Genomic DNA, 27,499 nt, shown 5'->3' with positions numbered 1-27,499 from the left:
TAAAGAGCAATCAGAAGACAAGGTACTTATTCTAAATATACACTGCTCTACTCTACAAAAGGAATGGTGCAAAAATACAAGTGAATGTTGTTTTTTCAGTTGATTGGTACAGTGGAGTGACAACCTCTTATATATTTGATGGGTAAACAAAAAACAACTACCAGAAGAATGAAAAAAACCTACCCAACACAACCCAAAACACAATGCCTTCTATAAATGTGCTATAGTTTAACTCATTACATGCAATACTGATTGGACACTTAGCAAAGCATTCAAATGTCTCTGACTTTGCATTCACTTAATTTTCTGTTACTCTGGGAGGTCCTATCTCAACAAAGACAGGAAAATGCTGCATGGTGAGAGAACACAAGCACCAGAACACATCGGGGTAAGGTAAAATCTTAATTTCAGCTAATTAAAAAACAATTAAACAGTTAAAGAAGAGTATATAAGCGTACACTATACCTTTTTAAGTTTCTCAATCATTTCTTCTATGAGGATGTCACCATTTTGAGACACCTTACTTTCCATTTGCGTCAGCCACTCACAGAGCTCCTTATTCTTCTCACTGAAGACAGCCCACTCATTCAGTCTCTCACTAACTTGTTGTCGACGCAAGGAGACCTGAAACCATTTGCAAAGAGCAAATGAAACTAAAATAGCAAACGCATTTAAGACATGCTTAAACCACTTGGTGCCTCAATGAGAATTCCTCTAGCCTTGAAAAAGGGTTGCAGCCACTTACTTGCCATTGAAACAAACTGGAGTGTACAGCAAAAATTTCTGACTGCCTGTAAGTTCAGGGGTAAGCGCTGATCTCAGATTTCCTGTTAGCTACATCCTATGCACAGAGACAGGCACCCAAGCGTTAAGCTCAGTAGTCTGTCAATATCTTGTTTCATAATGTCTCTAACCCAACGTTTTCATTAGATGATAAAAATTGTATTTTCTTACAATTCTTGCTCACTTATAAAATTTTATGAAATATTTTAGTCTCAGTGATTTAATTAAAAAGAAAAAATGCTTCACCAAAGCATAAAACAAAAGAAATGGATACAAATATAGTACAGGCCAAAGTCAAAAAGTCATTTGTGCATGAGCACATGAATACAAAGCTAAATCCAAGATACAGTGTATTTTGCAAAAGTAATTTTTTACTTGAGTCTCAATACACTAATATCATAGATGACTATTTCTTGTGTATAGGCATGACACCTTGAGAGATTCCAAAGCACTGAGGTGTGCTCTGACAGGAAAGATTAGGCATGACACATCAAACAAGCAAATGCTGCAGTTAACACAGAAGGAAGTAAAACATTGCTGTGTTTAAGAAATAGCAGTAACTGTGGTACCATCTGCAGTGGCAGACCAAGATGGACACTGAAATCAAAATACCAGAACACGCTAAGCAGCAAAACCATCGCTCCAGCTTCAGACATTGGTACAACTACTTACTTCCTCCCCACTGTGATCTGGGTTATTTCTAACTTTGTATCGTAAATTCTGCTGAAAAGATGAAGCTCTTTCCCAAATTAAAGTGACGTGCTTTTTAACTACTGCATTAGCTTGAACAGGGGCATACACGTGATCTTGCATTTCCTTTTTGTGGTTCCAAACTTGATGACAGCTTTCCGGAAATAAGCAGCAGATGAGCGAAGGGTTGTACTAGGTTACATCCTGAAACACTCAGCATGCTCAAAACTAAGATAAAACTTCTTTACTTGCCTCCTTCTTTTACCATAAACATAGAAGCAGTGACTGAATCATAATTTAGATGTAACTACACTTGCTCGTTCAAATCAACTAACTCATAACAAGTTCTTCTGTGCTGGTAACTGTGAAGCATTTTTCCTACTATGAGGCTGTTTTTGAAGCTTTCACAGGTACTTTACATAAGGTAACTATTTCAAATTAGTCCCAGCATATCTGGACTGCAATCTCTACTGAACCACAGAAACAACATCAGGATAATCTGAAAAGCTGGGTAAGGAAGACACCACTACCTGGAGTGTAAATGTGGGGCCAAAAGCAGACCAATAGCATGATGCACCTGAAAAAATTAAACAGTACTCCTCAGCTTCATTTTGCAGGCAAGCAAGTCACCGTCAGACTGAAAGAAATGCAGACACTGAGGCCTGAAGTAGGAGAAGGTATCAGCAGAACTGAAGGTACAATAGGGCAATGTTGAGTGGGGAGAGGACAACCTTTCTCAGCACAGGTCTTCCACCAAAGCAAAGTGTAACTGTATTATTGCTGTGTTTTTTCCCAGCCAGCCATCCTAAGTCCCACAGGTCACAGCATGAACCTTTGGTTGATTTTTCAAGGCTGTTTAAATGTAACCTCACAGACATGACAAAGTTCAAGAGATCTAGAAGCACTAGCAGTAAAGAAAGGAATATTTCTATGGATGTTTCCCCTGACTCTGAAAGAATTCACTTTTGAATATAGGTTTGTCTACATGTATTTTTCTAAAAGCCTGCCACTTGGATTCAATTTCTCCCCCAACACTTTTGTAGCCTGCATACTGCTCCCATCAGTGCTCAGTGCTGTACTTGCCTGGTGGCACAGCTCTTCCCACTGCCTGTGCAGGAGCTCTATTCGCTCACTCAGGATTGAGATATCGTCTGCGCTGATATATACAGACAGGGTCTCCTTCAGCAAGGAGAGGTGTGCAAGGTCATCTGTCCAGCCTTCAACAGCATTCTCTAGCTCCTTAATAGAAAAACACAACGGAAAAGTTTGCTAACAAATAAAAACGTGAGTATGTTGATTAAACAAACCAGTAGTATTACCCACTGATTTAAGTCACATCTGAGCAGATCCACCAGGACAAACAGACTGTTTCAGCATCATCTCAAAGAAAAGAAAACCATCAACCCCAAATGTACCAATATTTTTGGAGTTATGATGGTATTAACTCCCCAGTAGAGAATAAAACATCAGCCTCGTAAAAAGAAGTTGCAAACTAAGATACTACTCAACTCTTTAAAGTTTAAAGGTAACTGGGAAGTTCAAGTACTGGTTTGGACTTCACTGTACTGAAAATATTTTTAAGTTTGTAACCCACTTCCAAAATGCAAATAATATAGAATAAACGTGTTGTCTAAAATCCCCCATAGTCACTTCACTTCAAACAAAAATCATTAAACCAGAAGTTTAGATACTGTGAGTTAAATTTGAGTTTAGAATTTCTGTCATAAAAACACACCAATATAAAGCCCTTCTACAGTATTTTTCAGACCCCATCCTGCTATCACTTTGATCAGATCCATATTTACTCTGGCAGACTTGCAGTAGGGTGAGATCACTCTGGTATTATGGTGTCCATATGTTACGTGGACAGTTTCTTGTCACAGGGATGGCTGACTGGTTTGCACCATCAGTAATGTGAACCCAGTTAACAACAGAAGTTACTGCACAAAGGCAAACAAAGATGAGACAATTAACAGAGAAGTGCTTTACCTTGCAACGAATCTGCTCTGCATGCAACTCATCATGGTGATCTGGCAATGGCTGAGAAAGCTTTTTCTTGAATGACCTTAGCTTCTCCAGGGAGTCTCCTATGCCCTTTTCACATTTTTCCCAGTCCTGAAAGCAGAATGTTTATTAGACTTCTGTGTTATATTAGACTTATCAGTGTTATATTTATGTCAGTTGATTTGCCTAAAAATAACATGCCCTGAAAACTCCTTCTAAATAATACAAAGTCTCAGAATTTGAGTGATGTGTAGAAATGTGTACAGTTTTTTGTGTGTAGGTCTCTGTTAGTAGAAATACACAAGGTCTTCTGTTATTAAAATTTCATCTATATATTCAACTCCATCCTTTCAGTAGTCTCTCCCTGACAAAATTAATTTTTCACTTCCTTTCTTGAATGCCTGTATTAATCACACCATTACTCTTTTTACAAGAGCTTCATTCAGGTGCATTAATCTCTATGAAAAAAAAGAAAGAAGTTGTTGGGGAAACTGCAAATTCAGTGCAGATTGAAGTACCTTCTTTAAATCAGCATCTTCAGTATCAGTATCTTCTTTAAATCAAGATTCTAGCAGCTACACCCTGCTTTAGTGTTTGTACACTTTACAAAATTTTTAATGTGTTCAATGCAAACAAACCCGATGAAGTAGCAGTATGGTTTTACCTGCCTCACCTGCTGCTTGTTAAAGCCTTCTATTAAGACAAAAAGATCCCTAATAAGCCCCCAAAGAATACCAGTTGTGTGATACCAGAAAACACAGAACCTGTATTGAAACTTGTATTGAAACTAAGTCTTCTGTTTCGAGAATTTCTCCTCCTACCACTGCCTTTGTATTTCTCTCCTTCCTTTTTTTCCCAGTCTATGCCAGTATTTCATGACTATCTTAATGAAGAATTAGCCATATCAAATAATATGACCTTGCGTGAAAATAGCTGCGACGTTCTTAAAGCTCTTCCCCTGCTCCAGCATGGGGTTCCTCCCATGGAAGAGAATCCCCCACAAACATTTCCATGAGCTCTTCCTATGGGCTGCAGCTCTTCACAAACTACTCTGGAGAGAGTCCCTTCCATGGATTTCTCCAAACCCTCAGGAACAGGCTCCAACAGTGGTCTGGTACAGAGTCAGAGCCAGCAAAACAGCCCAAGTGTGAGCTCTCCATGGGGTCACAGATTCCTTTGGGCATCCACCTGCTCTGGTGTGGGTCCTCCATGGGCTGCAGGTGGATCTCAGCTTCCCTACAGACCTCCATGGGTTGCAGGTGGATTTCTGCTCCACTGTAGAGCTCCATGTCTCTACCATGAGCTGCAGGGCAATCTCTGCTCTGGCTCCTGGAGCACCTCCTCCCCCTCCTTCACTGACCTTGGTGTCTGCAAAGCTGCTGTTGTCACACTGTCTCATTCCTCTCCCTGGATGCAATTGCTCATGCACAGTAATTTTTTCTTTTTCCATCATCTTAACTTATCCCAGAGGCACTACCACCATCGCTGTTGGGCTCAGCCTTGGCCAGAAGTGGGTCCATCTTGGACTCAGCTGGCACTGGCTCCATAAGACACAGGGGAAGCTTATGGATGCTCACAAAAGTCATCCCTGCGGCTTCCATCTAAAAAAAATTTGCCACTCAAACCCAACACAAATCTGTGCAAAAACTGAACAAAATTTGTGCAAAATAAAATAACTTTTTGCTCTATTTTGAAAACAGGAGTGGTATGGATATACTTTATTGGCAGTATTCTGGAAATATCAATTACAATATATCCACTGACATGCAAGCCTGTTAGGAAGTATTACCACTCCCAGTCTCAGAGGTGGTGAAGGGAAATTGTTAGTTCATGTACTGTAAATGCAGTTCCTGTATTTGTGTTGGCCCATTGAGACAGCATTCCTCCACCAGAGCTCACAGTGAGAAACCACAAACTTGCTGAAGTACAGAAGGAATTGCACACTTACTTTTAGCAGCAAAGCAAGCTGTTTCTTTTGTTGCTCCAGCTGAGTGCTAACTATCTTCCAGCGCTCCTGGATTTCAGTAAGCTCTGCCTGCAGGACTGCCTCAGCTCCACTGTCAGAAGAGAGCAGCAGCTGCTTCCCAGCCTCCACAGTGAGGATGTAACTCCCTTGCTGCCTTAGGAGAACTTTCTCTTTGAGCTGAAAATATCAATAGTTTTCTGTCAGCTTTGTCCTTTTAATTACAATTAGCACTTAATCACAATTCAGTAATTCACTCTCCCCCATATTTTAGTTGCTAGCATATCCTGTCTTAAGCATGAACTATGGCCCAAACACTTTACCCTAACATTTTCCCAATCATTTACTGCAGCAAACCTTTAGAAAATTTCTCCAAGGAGATGAAGACATGAAAGACTTCTTTCTCCCCATTAATGTCAGTATCTCAACTGCTCTTAAAGAGAAAGATCTCCTCTAGAGCCTGCTATGCTTATAAGGTTTATTATTATTATTATATCCATCTTCTATCCAAAAAGCTTGAAGACATCAAGCTGCTTACTAGATACTGTTAACCTCTCATGACGACGGACACTCAAGGAATCCTTGTTATCTAGTATACATTCCACAAGCAGGTCATCACTATATTTTCAAGACCATTTCAGTGTGACACTGGCTGAAAGCAAAACCAGAAGCAAGTGCAGCTGGAGAGTGAGGGCCCACTACGTTCTCTCTTTCATGCTCTTTATGAACTCCACCTTTGCTTCCATCACGCCTCTGATGTTATGCCAGTTCCAGAAAAGAACTGGCAGAGCAGACAGGCTGAATCTAAGACATTTTAAAGACATTTTAAATGCTGAAGACTGTAAAAAAGGCAGGTTTTTTTTTTTCCTTTTTCTTCAACCACACTGCACACACCTGCACTTCATCCAGCAGCACTCTTGCTTGCTGCAGTGGGACAGGAGCACTGCCCAGCTCGGTTGCTGGCTGGCAGGACATCTCCAGCAGCCACTTGCGCAGCTTCTCCGCCATCTCCCTGTAGCGCTGCCACTGGTGAATCCGGCTGTCAATGATCCCCCTCATCTGCTGGGCTCGGCGAATTACTCCTTGCCACTGATTACTCAGAAGAGTCAGGTTCAGATTAAATTCATCCCTATTACAAATAGAAAAATAATGAAAAAAGACAAAGTAACCTTCATACTTGGATATGTTTGCTTAATGAAATACATTGAAGTGAAAAGGAAGGCATCTGTCAGCCAACTGCAAAACACTAAGAGAAAAGCACTGAAGTCTTGTGAAGGCTGACACAAGAACTTCACATTTCATGTACTGGGAGAGTTAAAGGGATCCAACTATTGACACTTTAAAACCCCCAAACCCTTAATGCACACAACTCTTCTACCTTCTTCCCAGAAATACACAAAGAAAACCCATAGGTTTTGCCTAGTTTGGATTAGCCAAATTCATAGTAAATCATAGAGATTTCACAATTCACCCCCAGATTTACTACTGAGTTCAAAGCAGGCATAAGATACGCACAGTATTAATAAAATTCTCACATTCCAAAAACCAGTTCATCTTTGTACCATGATAACCTTAGCAAAGTCAATGCATATGCACAAGTGTAAAGCCACTGGTGCTCCACTGATTTTCATTCATTTCATCACAAGCATTTGAAATTAAATCCTAGGCAGCAATGAATTCCTATTCCATCACATTAAAGCTGCAGTGTTCTTAAATGGCAGTAGGGAATCCTTCTGGTGGAGGCAAATCTCCAGGTGGCATAAATCAAATGTAGTGTCACTGCAGGCTCCTTTGGTGAAAATGACGTTTTGAAAATACCTCAGAATAGATATATATGTAACATGCTTGATATTCCAAGACAAATCTTTGTCAGAGAAGCAGCCCCAGAAGGTTGTTGTATTCTGCAATGCATTCACATGCCCCATAGCATTCTAAAGAACAATGGCTTAAGATGTGGCTAATTAACAGCTTAACCACAGCAACAGTAACTTCCACTTCAGAAGAGCAGGATCTGAACACTGCCATCTGCTACCTTCTCTGTTTGGAAGTCTCCCACTAGTCAAGTATAACTTCACATAACCAGCAGCAGCAACAATACAGCAATGTCTACCTGTCATCCACCTGTCCTTGTTCTAGGAGGTGCTGCCCATCAGAGATAATTGAATGCAAAATCTGCTGGCGGCTGAACATCTCTGCCTGGAATAGCTGTTGTACAGGAGACAAGGAGGTTAAAAAAAGATCTTACTTTTTAATTCTGTCTGTATGCACTAATAAAAATGAATTTTCATGTATTTAATCACATTTCAGATTAATTCAATGGGAGTTTTTTCCCAACCTCAATAGAAACATATTGAAAACTCTCACTTTAGATTTACTTGCTGCTCCTAATAATCATTATTAGTTCCTCAAGACCAATATCATAAAGCTAAATTATATCAACAGAAGATAGGTTTTATATTTCTGAGCACAGCTGTATGAATGACACTACAATCTGCACCAAAATCCAGATAGGGTATTTTTTGTTTGGACAGAAAGGGCACTTTTTATTTTTTCACATGTTTAAGAATTTTATAATCTTTTTCTTTGTAATACACACCATGTGTGATAGTGTTATATAAACTTTTAATACACTTTTACATTGCCAACAGAGCCTTAAAAGAAACAGACAGCTATGTATAGGAGCTAGAAATCAATTTCCCAATTCTTCCAAGTTTTCATATTTATTTTCCAATTTTCCTCACAAACAATAACAGCATAATAAACTTTCACAATACTTTTAAAACCCTCTTATTACTTAAATGTTACTTAGGACAAAAAAATTTCCTAATTACTACTTAAGCAAGCATAACTCAAGTGTATATACTACCTAAATTTATTTTTAAAAACATCCTTCCTTTTAGTAATGGACCATGTCTCTATGTAAGATTCTTCAGGAATATTTTTATGTTAATGAAGGTACACACAGGCATCATTGGACTGACTCCATGTTCTAAAGGTTTTCAGAGAGTTTCAAAGAAAAGTTATACTGCTATGAAGCTTGAGGTTTTTTTTCCTTTAGTTAGTGATGGTATTTGCAGTTGATAGAAGTTCACCCTTGCTTGAACAAAGAGCCACTATTCTCCACTCCTCTTATATGGCATCCCACCAGCTCAAATTGTGATTGTACCAATCCCCGCATCTGCACCTGCCAGCTGAACACCCACTGGCACCTGCACATTTAAATCCCTCAAGCACATTTCATGTAGTTTAGGTCTTCTAGATGATGCAGTAATTTTTCAAAATGAGATTTTGCCTCTCCGAATCACTGAGTTAATTCTGAGGTGCTACTCAGGTCATACATTTTCTCATAGAAAGAAATAATGTTGTCTGATTTCTTTACAGAAATATTTGAGACTGTTCTTTGAAAGCCTTGGCACTTATCACTGACTGAACCTGAATAAGAGGGAAACTGAATGTTATTATTATCTCATGAATGAAGCCACAATAGCGTGGCACTGAGAATTTCAGAAAGCTGGGCAAAAAGGCAAGAATTTTACTTTCTGTCACATCTATTTTTGTCAAGTTAGGGGATACAAAGCACAGGAGGTAACAGCATCTGCCAGCATTGTTGACAGATCGAGACTAAACAGAGCACAACTGCTGCAATTGCTTAAACAAGTCCCCCACCCAAAAACCCCAACCTTTCCCACCATCCCCTCCCTCCACACCCCCAAAAATCTGAAAACAAAACTAAAAACCAGCAAAACCAATTCCTTTAAAAGAGAAAATTTTAATACTTTTTTAGGAGGACAGATGAAATAAAAACTTTTCAAGCATGAGAACTCTGCTTAGAGTGGATGTACTCAAGCCCTACACAAAAGTAGAGATATTTCGGTCACCATCCACCTCCTTTCCATATTTACACTCTGTACATGAGAGGAATACTCTGTTGCCTGTTACTCTGTTACCTAGATTTGTCACCCAAATTTATTCTCATATGTAGATCACCATGAATCACAGAAACAGGAGCTCAGACGAGGAGGAAAGGAGGGCAAGTGTTGAAATGCACAACACCAGAACACTGGGGAAAAATTTGGTAACTGAGTTGGCAAGGAACTTCCTTCCCCTTCCCCTGCCAGCACTTTCTCAAGTGCTTGTCTCAGTGCACTCCCAGCACATGGGAGTCCCAAGCACTGTTCCATGTACTGGAGAACCGTGCAAGAGTGATTACAAGATTGTCCTGGCAGACTGATGCAGCTGTCAGTGCTAGCACATGATGTCTGAAAAAGCCATCACCTCCACCTTGTGAGCTCCACCAGGAAGATATTTCTAAATAAGGCCACTGAGGTGGTTGGGGTCTTCTTTGGGTAAAAACCAGCAAAAGTTATGAGTCACTGGAAAGGCAATAATAGAGCTGGAAGCATTTCAATACCTATTCTAGGAATTCAGGTGGAAACAGAATATTTTCTCATTATTTTCAAAAATACGAAGCAAAACAATGTGAAAATGCATCTCAAGAAGTTGATATTGGACCCTTTCTGCCACAAGTAGTGAAAAGAAAATTCTTAGTGATTATCAGGAAGCACTGAAAAGGACATTTTGTAATGAATATATATTGCTTACAAAAAATGCCAAAAATAAGGTTTAAAAAAAATAAAAGCAGGTTACTTTTTAAGGATAAACTGCAGCACTTATAAAAACAGATACAAATCATCTTAATTCTGAGATGACTTTACAGTTGCAAAAAAAGGGCTTAAGTAGAATGCCCAAGAAATGTTCATCTGCGCAGATCAAAGTTTCAGGAAAGAATTAAGCTAAGATCTCAAGACAAATGAATGCAAGAAGATTGTCCTAACTCCTTTCAGATAATTATAGCTATGACTGGACACAACAAAAGTAGGAAATTATCCACTTAGAAATGATTTCTGGACATTCAAATCTCAAAGGCCTGGGATGTTTAAACTTACAGAGACTGTCCAGTTAATGCTGGCAGCAATGAAAGGAACTTAAATGGATGACACTTGTGAAAGCAAAGGCAGCTAGATGCTAAGGCAAACATATGCTAAAAATGGTTGTGATCTACTTTTTGCTATCAGACACTCATTCAAACACTATGCTATGAGATATAAGGCAGGAGAGGGGGAAGGACATAACTCTTCCTGTAATCCAGCCTGAGTCTAGGGGAAGGTCAGCTGAAAAAGTTGTGGGAACTGAAACTACTGAGGCCACATGGGAGCTCTGGTATGAAAATTGACTTCTTTTACTTGATCTTTAACAGGAATCTTGGCAGTAACAATATGGGTGGAGAAAAAATGTGCACCACTTGACTTCACAAAAGAATCATAAACTCTGAATCTAGTACTAGTAAAAACTCTGAATCCGTTTTTCCCTGCAGCAAAAGCTGTGCTAGTTCCTGATTTGTTACAGACAAATGACTCTAGCATGTAGCAAAGACCAAATCAATTTGCTCTCCAAAGAAATGTTATCAAATGGAGGTCCCATGGTGAACTGTATAACTCAGTACTTGACTGAAAAATCTTCCTTTAACGTGCTTTTGAAATGCTATATGCATTGATAAGTTAGTAAAAAATAAAAAAAATTCAGAACAGAGATTTTCTCCAGTTATGAGTGAAGGCAAAGAGCCAAGCAACATGAGAATTGTTAGGTTTTTAAAGGAGCTTTGGTTTCCTTGGTACAAACGAAAGCTTGTAGAAGTAGACTAAATGCAGGGGACACGCACTCACAGGCACAATGGTGCATTACACAGACACTCGAGTCCTCCTCCACGCTGGCTATTACTGACATATTTGCATGCTTCTGTTTTTAAGCTTTCCTCATATGGTGCACACAAATACAATTCAAGGCATGCTACTAAATCCTTCAAAAAAAGAATGTGCATTCCATCTATGTATAAATAGTATGTGTACTAGCGATGTATAAATACACATGATTACTTGCCTCGTGTTCCCTCTGTTGCTCCAAAAGCCTTTGGTAGTTTCCTGAAACCTCAACTGCCAACTTCTGCTCAGTCTGAACTAATAAATCCATCCAAGTCCCACACTTCTCCAAGAAGGTCTGCTGCTGCAGCAAGAAAGACTGCAACTTACTGAAAGAAAGAGAGAGAGATGGATTCAGGTAATTCCAAATCAGGGTAACACCTTTCCCCCTTAACTACCTCATTTAATTTATTTAGTGAACACTTAGAAAAGTAGCAGTTCTGCTCATTTCAAATCCTGTTAATTTGTGGCAAAATGAGCATCTCAGCTCAATGGCTTTGCTCTCTATTTATAAGTACACCAAAGAAAAGGAACTCTGGTCAATAAAATACCTGAAACATTTCCATATTCTGCAAAAGGTATACTTTCTAACTTATAGAAAACTGTAGAACAATCCTTATTTATCCCCACCTGAATCTCTCTGTAGTCTGAGATGAGATCAGAGACCAATGTCTGTTCAGGTTCTGCATCCTTTTGATTTCCTTGTCATTCAGAGGAAGTCTGTAACCCAGCTCATTGAGACGGTCCAAATCAGGGGTCATGCTGCTGAACTTCAGCATTTGACTCTGCAACAAACAATAAAAGTGATAACTGGGAAGTTCAGGAATTTCATTATTATTGACTTGGAAATTATGAAGTAGCACTTATTTAGATTTAGAACGGCCTTGGTTGCCACCGTGTGGTAAGCAATCTCTATGCCAGGGAAAAAATTATCCAGTATCCATCTTCTGGTCCCAGATCAGAATACTTGTGTTTGTGTTTAAAAGTGTGCAGAGAAGTATACTCAAATTGCACTGAAGTGTTTTGCTGAACTGATGATTTACAGCTCAGAGCTGAAGAAGCAGGCTGGTGTTCAAAGCTGTACAGTTATACTGTCAAAAAAAGTGACTTTTTCCTTGTTTCTTAGCCTGAATTGTAAGGTGGTAAATTCCCACTGAAATTATTCAACTTTTTATTTTTAGGTTTTTGTTTTGCAGCACAGAAATACTCAATTCACTCCACAAGGAAAATGCTCTGCTTTTTAGCAGGTACAAAGTGGAATTCTGTCTTTAGTGAATCTTGATAGAAAAATAATGGAAGATTACAATGACAAAAACAGCCCAGATGGCAGAGTTCAACAACTTCCTGTCATGGCCTCTGAAAAAAGGAGAGGGAAAAAAGAAGATCCACAAAAAGAAAAGTGTGCAAGATCTTAAATGGAGATCACAGTTCACACTATAAATGATTCTTCAATGTATCAAGTTACCCAAATGTATAAAGTACTTCATACCTAAAGGAGATAACAATGAGACAGGAATTGAATAAATTCAAAAAAAGTTGAGAGAAAACAAGATGAAGGAAGTATTCAAAACCTGATAGTTTCCATGCCCATTTTGATATGTTATTAATTTTATTCTGAACAGTTTGACTGCCCTTTTCATCTTTACTACGGGACAATGTGACAATCATTCCCTGACTGCTGTCAAACTTGGATTTCTCAGTCTTACACCTTTCATGAGTGATAGCCCTTTACCACCTATAGAATGCACATATGATATCTGTGCACTACAAATAACCAGGCCAACAGCAGAAAAACCCCAGCACTCCCTTTGTTTATTAATCACCTTGAGTTGCTCCATTCTACTCTGTATTGCTGAGACATCAGATGAGTGACTGGGATCTTGTTCTTTCAATGTTTCTTCTGCTTCTGTTATCCAGGTCTCAAGGACTTCCAGGTTCTTGGCAAAGGTTTGATAGTCCAGGACTCCAGCCTAGAATACGAAAGGATCCACAGTTTAATAGCTTCAGCTTCACAGCCTCCTTATTGACATTACAAACCTATTTATCTCATTATAGATTTGCAAACAGTTGAGTTGGCTAGGAGCAATTGTAACTGTGGCTTTGCTTGCAGACTGCAGTCGGATTTCTTTTAGGTTAGAAGAGGATTTTTGATCATAGCAAAGGAAACATTTCAGCAAAATGTCTCCTTACCTTGAAATGGATAATATTTTCTAGCTTTCTTTTATGAAAGAAACTCCTCTGTTTAATCTATTGCCAGCAGAGAGAACTAGCAACTCTTATTGCAATTTTAAATTAAAAACGTTTTTTGTGTTTTGCCTCCTCACAGTACAGTGATACTATAAAAACACCCCAGACACTGCTAGATTTCTTGAGTAAACCCTCTTTTCTCTCAAACAGAAGCTGCTACCTTTGTGGCTTTTTTATCCAAATAGTTTCCTATGGAGTACATTTTTCCACTCCTTTTTTCCTCTTTAGACCCTGGTGACACAAGCAATTTGGCAGCATCTACTAAACAGACTTTGACACAAATGGTAGGCATCAGTCTGGTCACTGACATTAATAGGAATGGCCAAAAATCAGTTCTATACAATATTCAGAATCTCTCGTTTCTTTTACTGTTGAAGAAATAGGTGGGAAGAGTGGCTGTCTTCAGGGGAGCAGGAGCTGTGGATGCAGCTGTTAGCACAACTGCTGTGTGCTGAAAACATGGCCACCTTGGCATTCCAGACAGATGCTTTCCTGCATGAGGTTTGCTATCCTTATCCCAGAATTTGGACCTTCTTACAAGATCTCTTTGCTGGACTTGAGCCTATTTTCCACTCTCAGCTTTGGCTTCCATGGCAGTCCAGGAAAAGCTGTGTGACAGGTAACAGTACCCTCTTTTCCCAGGTAGATGTAGCTAATTTACGTGTTTTCAGGGTGGTCCCATTTGAGGAACCACAGGATGATCACATCTGAGGACTGTAAACACTGTCTGCATACCTGAAGGGCAGCCTGCTGCTTGCGGAGAGCCTGTTCCAGGGCTGACAGGTTCTGGTTCAGAGAGAGATGATCAGACTGTATGGCTGCTGCTGCTGAAGCCTCCACCTGGCTTTTCAGCTCCTCCCCCAGCTCTTGAAGAACAACCAGAGACTCCTGTGCTGTTTTCAGATCTGTGAGTACATCCTGTTGCAACACATTGAAATAAGGACATGAATAGTTAAGCTGATGCTCTGGTGGTATCATCATCTCTTGATTTAAAGGAAGAATGAAATGACTGAACTCAGGCACTGTAAGGAAAATTTAAACTACTACTGCATTTCAATATCAAACTTTTCTTAACTTACAGTTACATTCTGTATGATTTGAAGAATAAAAAAAAGATATGTCAAGAACCTGTACAGATAGGAACAGAAAAAAGACAGTGCTCAACTAGCTTTGAGCAAGCTTGAGTCGTTGATGAGGCAATAGCTGTTGAAAGAAACCTTTTGAATTTACTGACATGACGGTCCTAAGCAGTGGCAGCCTTTTCTGTGAATTGATTCAGGTGCAGGCCTCCCTTTTCCTCCTGCTATGATTTACCAGGAGGACAGAAAAAATGACTTTTGTAAGTGACCTAACATAATTGTTATAGAATGGGACACCAGGAAATAAATTATTTGAACCAAACAATTTGAATTGCCAGTTCAAGGTGCCTGCTCTTGGCAGAAAATGCTCCAAAAGATCATGAACATGTTTATTTTTTAAACACTAACTTGTGTTTTTTTTTCTCACTGCAATTGTTTTGCTTACATTGAGACAATTAGTATTTTATTTTTTTGGGGTCAATAATACTTAACATTAACTTAAGCTCAAAAGAACCAAAATGTAAGCACAGAGAAGAGATAAATTATTCTGCTGCCTTGAGATATAATCTTGAAAAAGGAAGAATCTCAAGGTTTCAGAGAGAATGATGTCCTTCCATAAGGAAGAATAAAGACATCTCCATCTTTCTGAAAATGTGTACAGTCTTGATTGGTGGGAATACAGTCAAAGGATTTTGAGCTTCTTTCTATTATAAGGAACTCCAAAGACTTGGTAGAGATACTTTCCCAAGTATGAATGCCTTCATTAAGCAGGAACTTAAGACTGAATCAAATGATGCAATTTATCCACCTTCTCCAGACAGAAGACTTTAGATACAAGCTTCTGAAACAACAACTAATGGAGGGATCAAAATTTAGAGACACTCATGACATTTGGGTAGCAGACATACAGCAGTCTCCTATGCCTAGGAGGAGTAAAATGAATCAGTAAAATGAAATATGCAGTATACAAGATTCCAAAACACCAACTACAGAGTTTAGCAATGGAGAGACTCTTGAGATTTTTTTTTTAGCTCAGAGAGCTGAGAAAAGCTGCAAAGCATAACTGAACATACATTGCAGTCCCGAATCCAAGAAGTAACTTCATCATCAGCGATGTCTTTGCTGGTTGCAGTTTTCAGGAGTTCATTGGTCTGCTCTTCTCGCTGGCAGACTGTGGAAGAGCACTGCTGGTAGCAGTCCTTGTACCTCTGCCACAGCTGGAGCAGGGCCCTGCTGGCACGCAGCCGCTCTGCAACCTCCTGCAGGAGGTTGTTCCACCTGGGGAGGAGACTGCGTGAGCGACCCAAGCCTGGGAATCCACAATAACAACCTGTGTCCCTCTTTCTCTCTGCTATTTCCCACGGTCTCCCGACTTTTAAAGAAACTGGTAATAATCAAGATCCAGACATTTGGTGAAAATAACACCAAACCAAGGAATTTGTTTCAATACCAAAACAGGCTGTTCTGAGTTGTCACAATGTGTGTGATGCGTGCTACATCTTGGATGCTGTTTATCAATGCTGGTGGTCAGAGCTGCAGCACACTTTTTGTAGTGAACCTCCTGCTATTTCCACTTAGTAGCCTCAACATCACAAAGCATCCATGACCACACATGCACTGCTGATAGCAGATTCCTGTAAGGGCCTAAGAGGACCAGAACAGCTGTAAACAAGACACCATTTCCTCTCCTGCCATTTTCTCCCGAACTCTGATGCGGTATTTAGTCATAAAGCTCGGTGTAACTCACTTGTAAAATACTCTCAGACATATTAAAAATCTTTACATTTCTATTATCCAGTTAAATATCTAATCTCCCTTTGAATTCTTTCCTATAAAAATTTCCCAGTGAATTTTTTTCTCTAATAGCAACCAGGAACACATGCTTTCTCAAATGTGCTTGTAGTTACCAAACTGCCTAATTGCTTCCTTACCAAAGAAAATCACAGTATTTCTCAATTATTACTGTATGATGACAAGCAAAGTTTTGGAGCAAAAATTCTGCCAGCCATCACTGAAGCTGTTAGATTCTATGGTATCTAAATAATCCTTCCTCCCACTTCCAGTTTCTAGGACAGGATTGAACACAGGTTAAAATATATTTCGCATGATTGTGCTTTCAAAAAAATTCCCAGCTTTCCACCAAACTATCTTTTTTCTTCTGGATCCTCCCTTCCTGTATTTGAGTAAACCCTTTTACTAGTTCTTGCCTAAATTCAAAGCTGGGGAAGCTGTTTGTCAAGGTACTGGTGAGGGACTTAGATCTTCCTGTCTATGATGCCCTTCCCACAACTAGAAATAGCAACCTAAAATTTGAGGAAGCTGATGCAAACCATTGAAACACTGCAAACAAATTTTTCAGATAAAGTTCTCAAATTTCAAGTGCAGTATTATTTTCCAGCACGGTTTTTATGAATCTTGGTTGGCAGTCAAGCACAAAGTAAAATTACATTCACGCTCAAATGTTCACTAGAGAAGGTATTTCATTGATTATGACCAGTAAATGAGAGTTTTACTTCACTCCTTGGCAAAAGGAATAATCCTGCCTGTCCCAATAAACCCCCCGTGACCCCAGGAACTTTAATAAAATATAAGAAAAACATGGATAATTGAAAACTGGATAATGGATAAATACAGATTTGCTACTGAAATTAAAGTTTAACACAAAGACATTTTCTACCTCATATTCACTTCTTTCAAAGTGCTGGTAAGTGTTTCAGTCACTGGTGGGTGACATTCTTTCAACAACTCATTGGTCACAGAACCAAATTTCTGTAAACTATTCTCTTGTTTTTCCAATTCATCTTGTAGGCTCTAAAGTAGAATAACAATGAAAAAAACAAAAACATGACTTAATAAAATTTCATGAAGTAGAAGTATTTCAAAATAGTATGCAACAATTGCATTAGATTATGAACAAAAACTTCATTTCATGTGTTTCATATAAACAAGTTGTTTAATATAAATATGCCCTAATACGCTTTTTTTTACAATGATAAATTACTTGATCATGTGAGTGCCTCAGCTCCTGGAACATTATATTCTTTGATCATCAATCTACTGCAAGGTTGGTGGAGAGTTAAAAATGTCATCTCAACATGCACAGGTAGCTCTGAAGCCTGACGAAGTAGCACAAGACATTTTAGTTTTTATGGCCATTAGCATGATTTAAAAACTTGTAACAATTTGATGGTATGGCTCAAAATTACAAAGAACATCAAAAATCTAAAAAGAAAACAACTATGCCAAATTAATTTTTCTGCAAAAGGAAACATTCAGTGGCTGGTTTATAGTGTGTTCTCTTAATGTCGTGTGATTTTAATGCACCAGTATGTCTTCTACTTTTTATAAGCCAGTTATCTGCAGCTATCTGCAGTTATCTGCATCCATGCAATTTCAGAGAAAATTAACTCTTTTCACCTGAAGTTTATCAACTTGGACTTTCACAGCATCCAGAGAACCAGTAAGAAGATAAAAACGGGACAAAGAGTATCTGGCTTCTGTCAGGTAACTGTTCAGTTCTTCATACACCACTTTGTAAATGCTCCACTGATCAAGAACGGATTGCAACAATATCTTCAGCTGGCTAACCTGGGAGGAAGGAGGAATAAACACAAAAGTAAATTAAAAGCATTCAAGCTATTTGGGATTTGTTTAAATCATTTTCTTCCTTTGGATCTCGCACGCTTCTTGTCCTAAATGCCTAATCTAAACCTATTGGATAATGAAGATTTTGCACAACCATCAGCTGGGCTTACACTGGGAACAGCATAAAGTTCTATTTCATTTTATATAGGTTGGATGGAAGGGACTGCAAAGATGTCAGAATTCATTTTACTTTGGTCCAAAGCAGGATCAAGAGAAATTTCTTGAAACTACCCATATCCTTAAGGCAGGGAAATCAGCCTATGGAAATCAGCAGAGAGGCTAGCACTAACACACTGCATTCCTTCTGAGAAGGCAGACAGATGTCAATCAAACTTTGAATGCTGAAAATTAATGCTGATCTCTTCCTTATTCTGTGAGACCTGTGGGCTCGAAAACAACTTGAAGATAATTTGGTACCTTTACACTAAATATCAGGAAGCATCTAAAAAGCTTCACTTACAACGGCTAAAATCCTTGTTGAAACAAGAAATATTATACCCATGGTATGTGTACACACAAACTTGGGGATTGATAGCTAGAGAGATGGAAAGAGGGACATGATTCAGAATCTCTTCCCCTACAACACAGAAGAAATCCACTAACTGCAACTGTTAATTCTCCTTCTACCCCCTGCCTTATTCCTAGAGGTGTAATTTTCCCCTTACGGATTCTCTTACCATGTGATCCAAATTGGCCCAGGAATGGTTAATTTCTTGCAGTGTATTCATAACAGCAGAAGAGACTTCTTCCTTCTTGTTCTGTACCAAAGAAAGACCACTCTGTTCTACATTTTCTACTTCTTTTTCCTTTGCTCTTATTGATTCTTCTAATTCCTAAAAAAAAACCAAAAAAAAAAAGATCCTGAGTATTTTTGCTTGTTTAATTGGCTAAATAATAAATTGATATAGAAAGGATGCCCAGAAGCTCCTTAGTTTAAAAAATAGGAGACATGCTGGCATATTTTGACTTTTTATTCTCGAGGCATTCACAACTCATCAGCAATTTCATTGAATATTTTATGTTCCCTTTAAAGTCTAGCAGTTTGTTGTTGATTTAAATAGAAGCACATCCTCTACATAAAACTTCTGTATAATTTTCTGCTCTCTTGTAAGAATAGAAAACTCCTTAAAAACAGCCATTCCTAGCTGGGAAACTACCTATATAATTTCATAGCATGGTGCAGGCAGATTGATGAAAATCCTGCAGTGCTCTGACTCATATGGGGAGCTCTGGGGCTTCAGGCAGCACAGACACTGAGGGTGAGCAGAGTGGGGCAGTAAGGCTTGCAGGCTTCAGGCCAGCACAGATTTGTGTTCACCAGTCAGTATGATACAGAAAGCAGACTGTGAGGTGACAGCAACCTTGTGCTACCCCTACATTTACTAGTACACCATGTGATCTCAGGTTATTTTGTCATTTTCTGCAAACCTTCCCTTACTGAGAGAAACAGATCAACAGAGAAAGAAAAGAATACAACAGAACTCTGGTCAAACTGAAACTCCACGTCTTTCACTAAATTTCACTCCCTGTGAATCCCAAAACATAACAATTGAACCACTGCCATAAGAGACTTTACATTGTATACAGGAAAGCTTTTAGAGAAAACAGAATTTATCCCTGCACAAATACGATACACTTTTGTCTATATACATATTTGTGAGAGTATTTTTGTGGAACTATTTATTCTCAGCCTTTATTCTCCTGTATAATTTCACCTTTCCTCAAACATCTAGCCATGACCTTGTTCTGGAGCACTCCCAGAGTAAAATATCATTTTTTAACCAGCTGACAACAACACAAAGCCTTCAAAGTTGAACATAATAAATCTGACTTTCCTAAAAGTGGATTTTTGCACTGAAAAAAGTAATTTAACTTTATACAAGGTTGCTCCAAAATTCAGAATAGGCAAAAGTTTCAAAGACCAAGATCAGCAAATATTTCTGGTTCTCTTGGAAAAGGGCTTTTTTATTCATCATTTAAAAATCCTAATTGAATTAAAGATGCATTATTTTGACAGGAAAAAATGTTTAACTTCACTTATTAATATGATGCTAAGCAGCAACTAGCACTGGTTAATAAATAAACTGCAGCTTTTGTGCTAGTTGAACCGGATATCTGGGAGTGTCTGACACAGTTATTTCTTAAACAATTTATTTCTCTGCTGATCAAAGCCTTGCCATTCATAACTAACTCCCCAAGTGTATTTGCTAACTTCCCTGACCAAAAGGAACCAAAAAGGTGATAAATCAGATTCAGCTTTGAACTCCAGCCAAGCACAGACTGCTGATTATGTCAGGGTATGTTAAATTACCCTTGCTTCAGTTGTATGGGTTTATTGTGCTGAAACCATAAAGATACCTGAATTAAAACTAAGCACTTCAGACAGATTGAAAACTCAGGTCAGCAATTTCAGAAAAAAAATTGACCTCTAACAGATCTTGCCTAACCACCCTATTTGCCTTATAAAGATGAGTTTAATATACTGGTGAATATATAGCAAATTCTTTTATACATTTCATTTGAATTTACAGCTGTTCTCTTTGTGAAGAGATGAATGCTAGATTATATTTGTTCCACTAATTAAATTCATGCAGGAGAGACACATAAACATAAACACACTTCCTCAATCCCTTTTATGGGGATAAGAACACCAAGATTTTGCACATTCAGTTGGCCTGACAGAGTTTTAATTTGATTTTTTAATTTTTCTGGTGTGAAATTTATTAAATGGTATCTGGTAGGACAACATTATTTTGAACAAAAATTATGTGATCCCTGATACTGGGTGGAGGCCTTGTCTATAAATTCAGAAGTATCTTCTCTGCCTGTAAGCTTTAATTCTGGCCTGACAGCTCAAGAGGTAAGCTTCTTACTATTTAAATATGTGCTGCTCTGAGTAAGATGTTCAGAGACAACTGTGATCCCCTGTGATAACCTATACAGCAGTGACACTGCTGTGCCATCCTTGTATGAATTCCATGTGAAAAACTGTGGTGGTTTTGAACATATGTGCTTTATGTATAGCTGCATTTTGCCTCATCTCATCTTTGCACATCATAATCATGACTCTCTTTCCTTTTCTGGAAAATATTAAATATTTAAAAAAATATTATTTGAATATTTGAATAAAATATTTGAAAAAAAAACCACCAAAAAACAATTCCCAACTTTCTGAATTAAAGCGTAAAACTTCCTTGGGTTCTAGGATTTTTCTCTGAATAGTCAGGTGGAACATATGAATGGAAAAAGAATGGAAAAAAGTGGAGCGTGGAGGAAAGATAGGGAAAAGGCAGAAAAAACCATAAGACTGGCTAAACAGATATGACAACATATTCCTTTCACAGTCTTCTAGCTCAGTATGCCTGGCAAGCTTTAAAGTGTCCGGTGTAAAAATAATGATGACTTTAGTTGGTCTTAAGCAACTTTGAGACATTACAATTCCTTCCTCCTCTTTTATTGCTGGCACCTTAGGAATGAAACCTCTCCTTTACTAAAGTCAGGAAGAGTTGAGTCACTGACTTCACCAATAAGAAGATTTCACATGGATTTATCAAGTGTGGTTTCAAACTCTTGGAAAGAGAACATTATTATTTATATGTGGATATTACCTGACAGTCTTTCAAAGCATTCTGCACTGAAGCCTGGTCTCCAATTTTTTGTTGCTGTTTCAACTTCTTCTCTTGGGTTTCAAACCAAGTTTTTAGGCACTGCACATTATTTTCATATTCTGTCCAGGATTCCTGCAGACCTTCCAAGAGCTGAATCTGCAAAGAAAAATTAGTATATACTTTCTCATACAATTATCTCAGTGTTGGGTCAATTATATAAATTATTGAAGACCAATGCAAAATAGTGCCTTCTTGGAATTCAGTGCTTTCAGAATTTAAAAACAGTATGTACATTCAAATTTAAATATATCTAGTATTTTTTATAGAATTAGTAATAGCCCTGGCTTCATTCAGCTTGGAGAAAAGAGGGCAAAGTAATCATCTCACTGTGCTGTCCACTGCTTATAGGGAGGCATAAGGAAAGTGAAGGCAGACTATTCTGGGAGATACTGAATAAAAGGAGAAGATGCAACAGTCACAAGTTGCAACATGGGAAATCCTTATTGAGAACAAGACAAAAAATTGTCCCCCACCAGAGTGGTTAAGCATGAATCAGCTACTCAGAAGAGTTTGTGGAATCTATTCTTGGAAATTTTCAAGATTCAGATAACCAAATCCCTTCTGAGCTAACTGTAAAGTTAGCTCTGTTTGAGCAGGAGATCGACCTAGATGACCTGCAGAGGCTTCCAACCATTATGATCTTATTGCACTACACATTTTGGAAGTTCACTCCAGAGCAGCTAGGTTGTTTTCTTTACCTTTTCTGTTATCAGGCCTTGCAGGATCTGCCAACGTCTGTTCATTGCTCCGAGCTGTTCTGCAAAATCAGTTTTGTCACTGCGTTTACTTTCAACATCCTGGCTGCTGATTTGGAGCACTGACTGGTTCACAAAGTCGACAGTCAACTGTTTGCAATTTAAATCTATCTTGAAGCCCTAGAAAAAAAAAAAATGGAACAAACAAAGCGGCACATAAGTAGCCCAATTTCTCACCTTCCTGCAAAACAGAGGAAAACTGTTCAACAGCTACATCTTTATCACAATTCAGCTAGAAGGGTTTTTTAGCAATTGGCCAGGAATTAGACAAGTTTCTCCCACTGTAAGAAAAGAGCAGGTTCAGCACCACTTGATGAAGCTCGACAGGAACAAGTTTATGGGACCTGATGAGATGCATCCCAGGGCCCTGAGGGAGCTGACTGATGCTGTTGTCAAGCCACTGTCCATCATATTTGAAAAGTCATGGTGGTCAGGCAAATAGTCAACGACTGGAAAAGGGGAAACATCACTCCTATCTTTACAAGGGAAAGTATGGAAGACCTGGGGAACTACAGACTGGTTAGCCTCACTTCTGTGTCTGGGAAGATCATGGAACAGATGCTCATGGAAGCAATGTTAAGGCACATTCAAGCCAAGGACATGATCCAAGACAGCCAGAACAGCTTTACTAAGGGCAGATTGTGCCTGACCAATCCAGTGGCCTATGAAATGACTGCACCAGTCAACAAGAGAAGACTGACTGATGCCATCTACCCAGAATTCTGTAAGGCTTTTGACACAGTCCCAAATGACATCCTTCTCTCCAAATTAGAGAGACATGGGTTTGATGGGTGGACTATTTTGTGGACAGGGATTTGGCTAGATAGATGCAGCCAGAGGGCTTTGGTTAATGGCTCTGTGTCCAGGTGGAGACTGGTGATGAGTGATGTCCCTCAGGGCTCTACTTTGGCACCAGTGCTCTTTAATACCTTTATCAATGACCCAGTGAGATCAGATGTATCCTCAGCAAGTCTGCAGAGGACACGAAGCTGAGCAGTGCAGAAATCTTGAGAACTAGACCCATGAGAACCTCATGGAGTTCAACAAGTCCAAGTGCAAAGTGCTGGGGGGATGAACTCATTGAGAGCAGCCCTGCAGAGAAGGATTTGGGAGTTCTCACGGATAAAAAGCTGGACATAAGCCAACAGGGTGCACCCACAGCCCAGAAGGCCAACCGCACTGGGGGCTGCTTCAAAAGAGGAGTGGCCAGCAGTTCAAGGGAGTGACTGCCCCTTTGCTCTGCTCTTGCAAGACCCTGCCTGGAGTACTGCATTCACTCTGGCAGATATAATAGGGTGCATATATTTAATAATGTGCATAATGCTTTGGATTTTCCTAGAAATTAAGGTAATCATATTAAAAATTATATTGCCGCCATAAGTAAACAGCAGAATTTTTTGCAGCAGAGTTTTTTGTAAGCCAAAAGTAATTTTGGCTTCTTTTCCACAGTATCAAATATTTCACAGTTCTAACTTGCATGGAATTCCAACCACTCTACAAAGTTGGTGATTTTTTTTCCCTCCTAAATCACTTGTATTTTACATATTTCTATAGATTCAATTGTGATAACAGTGGAGATAATTCAAAAGGGAAATTAATAATATTGCCGCTCAGTACCTTGTACTTCTGGACATAACCTTGAATTGCTTTCTGTCCTACTACATTTTTTATATTTTCTTCATCCTGCTGAATTACATTTTCCATCAGCGAAATCCAGCTCATAACTTCAGTGATGGCATGGCGAGAAGGAATTTTGTCCATCTGGAGCTGTTGAGATAACAGACTTCAAGCTCATGTCACGAAGAAAATGAATAAGAATTCCTTGCTTTGCATTAATACAGTAGTTGATAGAGTACTGCTTGCCTGCATTTAATTACTCAAGAATATGTGCTAGGACATTTTTAGGTGGACATATATATTTGCATTACAAGATAATTCAGAGAACTACAGAACAACATTTTATCTTTTTTACTATCCCAGATTCAGTTAAGATTTGTGACCCTTCCTCTCTCCCCATAAATCACAAAGTTATTATTTATTCTGAGAGCATTCTAAGTTATAAACTAAAGCAACAGCTTACACTGATAGCAACTATATATTAAGGCAACTTTTCAACCAGTATAATTCTCTAAGTTCAGTATTATAGCATTGAAACCCCAAAACTACACAACCAAAAGCATCCTGTGCCTACACATACTAGCAAAAATCAATAATGTTTTTAGATCTATTTTGTATTTCACAGACTTGAACCTAACCTATTCAATTTGAACACAACCACTTCCCAAACCTGACAGGGCACAAGGATTTCAAATCCCTTTTTCCAGAAAGCATACCAATGTGTTGAAAAAAGCCCTACCTGCTCTTTAGTTAAAATTTAACAAATGTAACTATGGAAATCTGAAACTAACAGTGATGGGTATTAGACAAGCAGAATTTGAAACTAAGTGTCAGCTTTCACACAATAAAACAGGAATAACTTTTTTCTTGTCTTTCCTCACATGGACAAACTCAGAAAAGAAGCAACTAGTCAGTGCCATCTGTACAGTCTTAGTTTTCTGGAATATCAAAGGTCATTTTTGGCTTTCTTACCTGGTGCAACTTCTCTTGCACTGCTGGGATTTGTGTGAGGAGCTCTGTCCACTGGGTTTCGATGTGGGACAATCCTGCACGCAATGCAGCTGTATCTACTTTCTTAAGCCTCAGGAGTTGGTTCCCAGTACTCAGGACAGAAGATTTTTGTGATGATTTAGTATCCACTTCTTTTGAAAACTCCTGTAAGCAGAAACATTTTTTGTGGAAATAATTAAGTACTTTTTAATTTTACTTAGTGTTTTAGAACCCCAAAAAGCTAAGAATATCCTCCATTCCCTCTAAAATATGTACTTTCTATTAGTATTCACCAGCTATACTTCAGAGTAAGTTAGAACAAAACTTGTGTTCAGTCATAAAGCCATTTTCTGTTTTCAGAATCCTCAAGATTTACAATCCTTGCATACAGCAAAGAAGTGCTTAATGTGCATACACACCAGCTGAAGAACATCTTACCTACGTACTCATCAAGGGTAAGAAGTATAATCTTTTAATTAATCAACTGTTTAATTGTAATTGGAGAGAAATAGGTGTCCCAGGTTCATGAACAACTTACCAAAAAGGAGTTCAGGTGGTCTCGGACTGTTTCTAGTTCCTGAGGAACAGTCAAAGACTGCTGGCTCCAAAACTCAAGTCGCTCCTTTGCAGACTGCAACCACTGTGTCAATTCATTTGATTCACTCTGATACCTGGCAAGATGTTAAAGAAGACTGAAACAGTCATCACCACTTCTTGCTTCCAACTGAGCAGGCTTTCTTCCATGTGTTAGAGGAAGATACTGAATGCCAGATTTGAAATTTTAATTTTATCAAATTTCAGAAAAATGTAATTTAATTTTACAGACAGGCATGGTATCAGGAAGCTCCTATTTTAGCCACTATGCTCACAATTTCTAATAGAGCCTGAGTTTTGCCTTTAGAAAAAAGTTTAATGAAGGACAGTAAATAGGTCCCAAACCTCTTTGGACAAACTGCAACCCAACCCAATGCACATAAACAGACCTTTCAATTCCATTAGAAGTCTCAGTCTTCCTAAATCTTTACAAAAAAGTATCTCAGAGCAGAAATTAATTTTTTTTTCAGAAACCATCACGGTATCATTTCACATGCCAAGCAACTAATGAGATACCAGAATATGAGTGTCCACACATTAGCCAGGGATCCATAGACAAAGCTTTTATGCCAACTAGATAATTAATTCCAAAAGTAGCAAATGAAGGTTAGTAAGGTACCAAAAGCTCCCTTTCACATATGCAGTGACGCAGACAAGAAACCAGAAGTTGCAATGCATCCACTAAAACGCGCAGAAGCAACTCACATTACCCAGTGAAGCACACCACTTTTTTCATACACCTGTGTGCACATGGGGCTTCTGAATTAATCATCTAAGAAAGCATTTTCAGACTTCCTTGCACCAGCTTTTATCTGCTACATCTTTTATTACAAATGAGAGCGTATGTTCTATGGAACAGAAGAGCAGTAGAACTATGACATACACCTCAAAGTACTTTCTTTTAAACGTTGAATCAAATATGTCTGGGTCCAGAATGGCTTTGACTGAAAAGCACAGGTGAAGAACTTTGTATTTACCATTACATCAGCATTACCTTGTCCAGTGCTTCAGTATTGTCTCCAGCCTGTGAAGTTCCTTGGTGACTTTGCTGGTGTTACTTAACCAGCGCTCTCCTAGTTGGTTCAGCTGGCCTTCGAGTTCTGAGCAGCTAACAGAAAAAAGGAGCCTCTTCCCATCATCTAGCACTTGGTATAATTTAGGCTGGTATTCAGTCAGGTTGGATCTCAGATGCTGTAATGACAGAGGAGATGGTTAGATAACTGCAGGTCTCTGCTACCACACTTTCTCAACATTTAGTTTCCTTTTACTGCAATTTGTTGCATATGCAATGTCACCACAGAACATCAAATTTTTCCTCTGCTCCAGCTCTAGACCTCCCCAAAAACCACCATGCAGGTAATCTGCTCAAAACCTGGACAAGTTGCCACAAACCAAATCATGTCAATATGTCTGTTGGTTCCTCCTTATGATGAACTCCTTCTTCGTGTAGATCTTCTAAACTTGAAAAGAATCTTTGTGGGGCAACACCATTTCTGATAGAAATTGATTAAAATACCACAACTTTGCCACCTGCTGAAAACCTACCATCTACTGTAATGAATGTTAAGAAGTCCAATATAAATTATTATAAATTATTAACGGTGGTTCCCTCTTCAGCCCTTCCAATGCCTATCTTCAGCTCTCTGGATATCTCACTCTTTTACTGATTTACCCTCCTGCTCTTCATGGCTACAAAACAGAAGATCAA

The 27,499-nt window shown here is 38.8% G+C and overlaps 1 protein-coding gene across 2 annotated transcripts in view; it reads right to left on the bottom strand.

The window, feature by feature from the left end:
- Positions 1–27,499, bottom strand: part of SYNE1 (spectrin repeat containing nuclear envelope protein 1) — a 290,126-nt gene that overhangs the window by 37,025 nt on the left and 225,602 nt on the right. The window contains exons 108-127 of one of the 2 annotated variants that reach the window (XM_059841964.1): positions 26,786–26,982; positions 25,736–25,868; positions 25,180–25,362; positions 24,208–24,357; positions 22,534–22,710; positions 21,776–21,931; positions 18,845–19,000; positions 17,940–18,110; positions 17,200–17,333; positions 15,596–15,800; positions 14,179–14,361; positions 13,020–13,166; positions 11,827–11,981; positions 11,378–11,525; positions 7,551–7,645; positions 6,335–6,569; positions 5,426–5,620; positions 3,463–3,588; positions 2,557–2,712; positions 466–624 (exon numbers count right to left, since the gene is read on the bottom strand). In XM_059841964.1, the coding sequence (XP_059697947.1) occupies positions 466–624; positions 2,557–2,712; positions 3,463–3,588; positions 5,426–5,620; positions 6,335–6,569; positions 7,551–7,645; positions 11,378–11,525; positions 11,827–11,981; positions 13,020–13,166; positions 14,179–14,361; positions 15,596–15,800; positions 17,200–17,333; positions 17,940–18,110; positions 18,845–19,000; positions 21,776–21,931; positions 22,534–22,710; positions 24,208–24,357; positions 25,180–25,362; positions 25,736–25,868; positions 26,786–26,982 (3,261 nt within the window). Of the gene's footprint in view, positions 1–465; positions 625–1,455; positions 1,587–2,556; positions 2,713–3,462; positions 3,589–5,425; positions 5,621–6,334; positions 6,570–7,550; positions 7,646–11,377; positions 11,526–11,826; positions 11,982–13,019; positions 13,167–14,178; positions 14,362–15,595; positions 15,801–17,199; positions 17,334–17,939; positions 18,111–18,844; positions 19,001–21,775; positions 21,932–22,533; positions 22,711–24,207; positions 24,358–25,179; positions 25,363–25,735; positions 25,869–26,785; positions 26,983–27,499 lie in introns of those variants that run through there. The other variant, XM_059841963.1, reaches the window with a different exon arrangement.

The sequence above is a fragment of the Haemorhous mexicanus genome, chromosome 3, assembly GCF_027477595.1.
Source record: "Haemorhous mexicanus isolate bHaeMex1 chromosome 3, bHaeMex1.pri, whole genome shotgun sequence".
NCBI classification, from domain to species: domain Eukaryota; kingdom Metazoa; phylum Chordata; class Aves; order Passeriformes; family Fringillidae; genus Haemorhous; species Haemorhous mexicanus.
The sequence above is the reverse complement of the archived record's forward strand: the minus strand, read 5'-3'. Positions and strand labels throughout refer to the sequence as shown.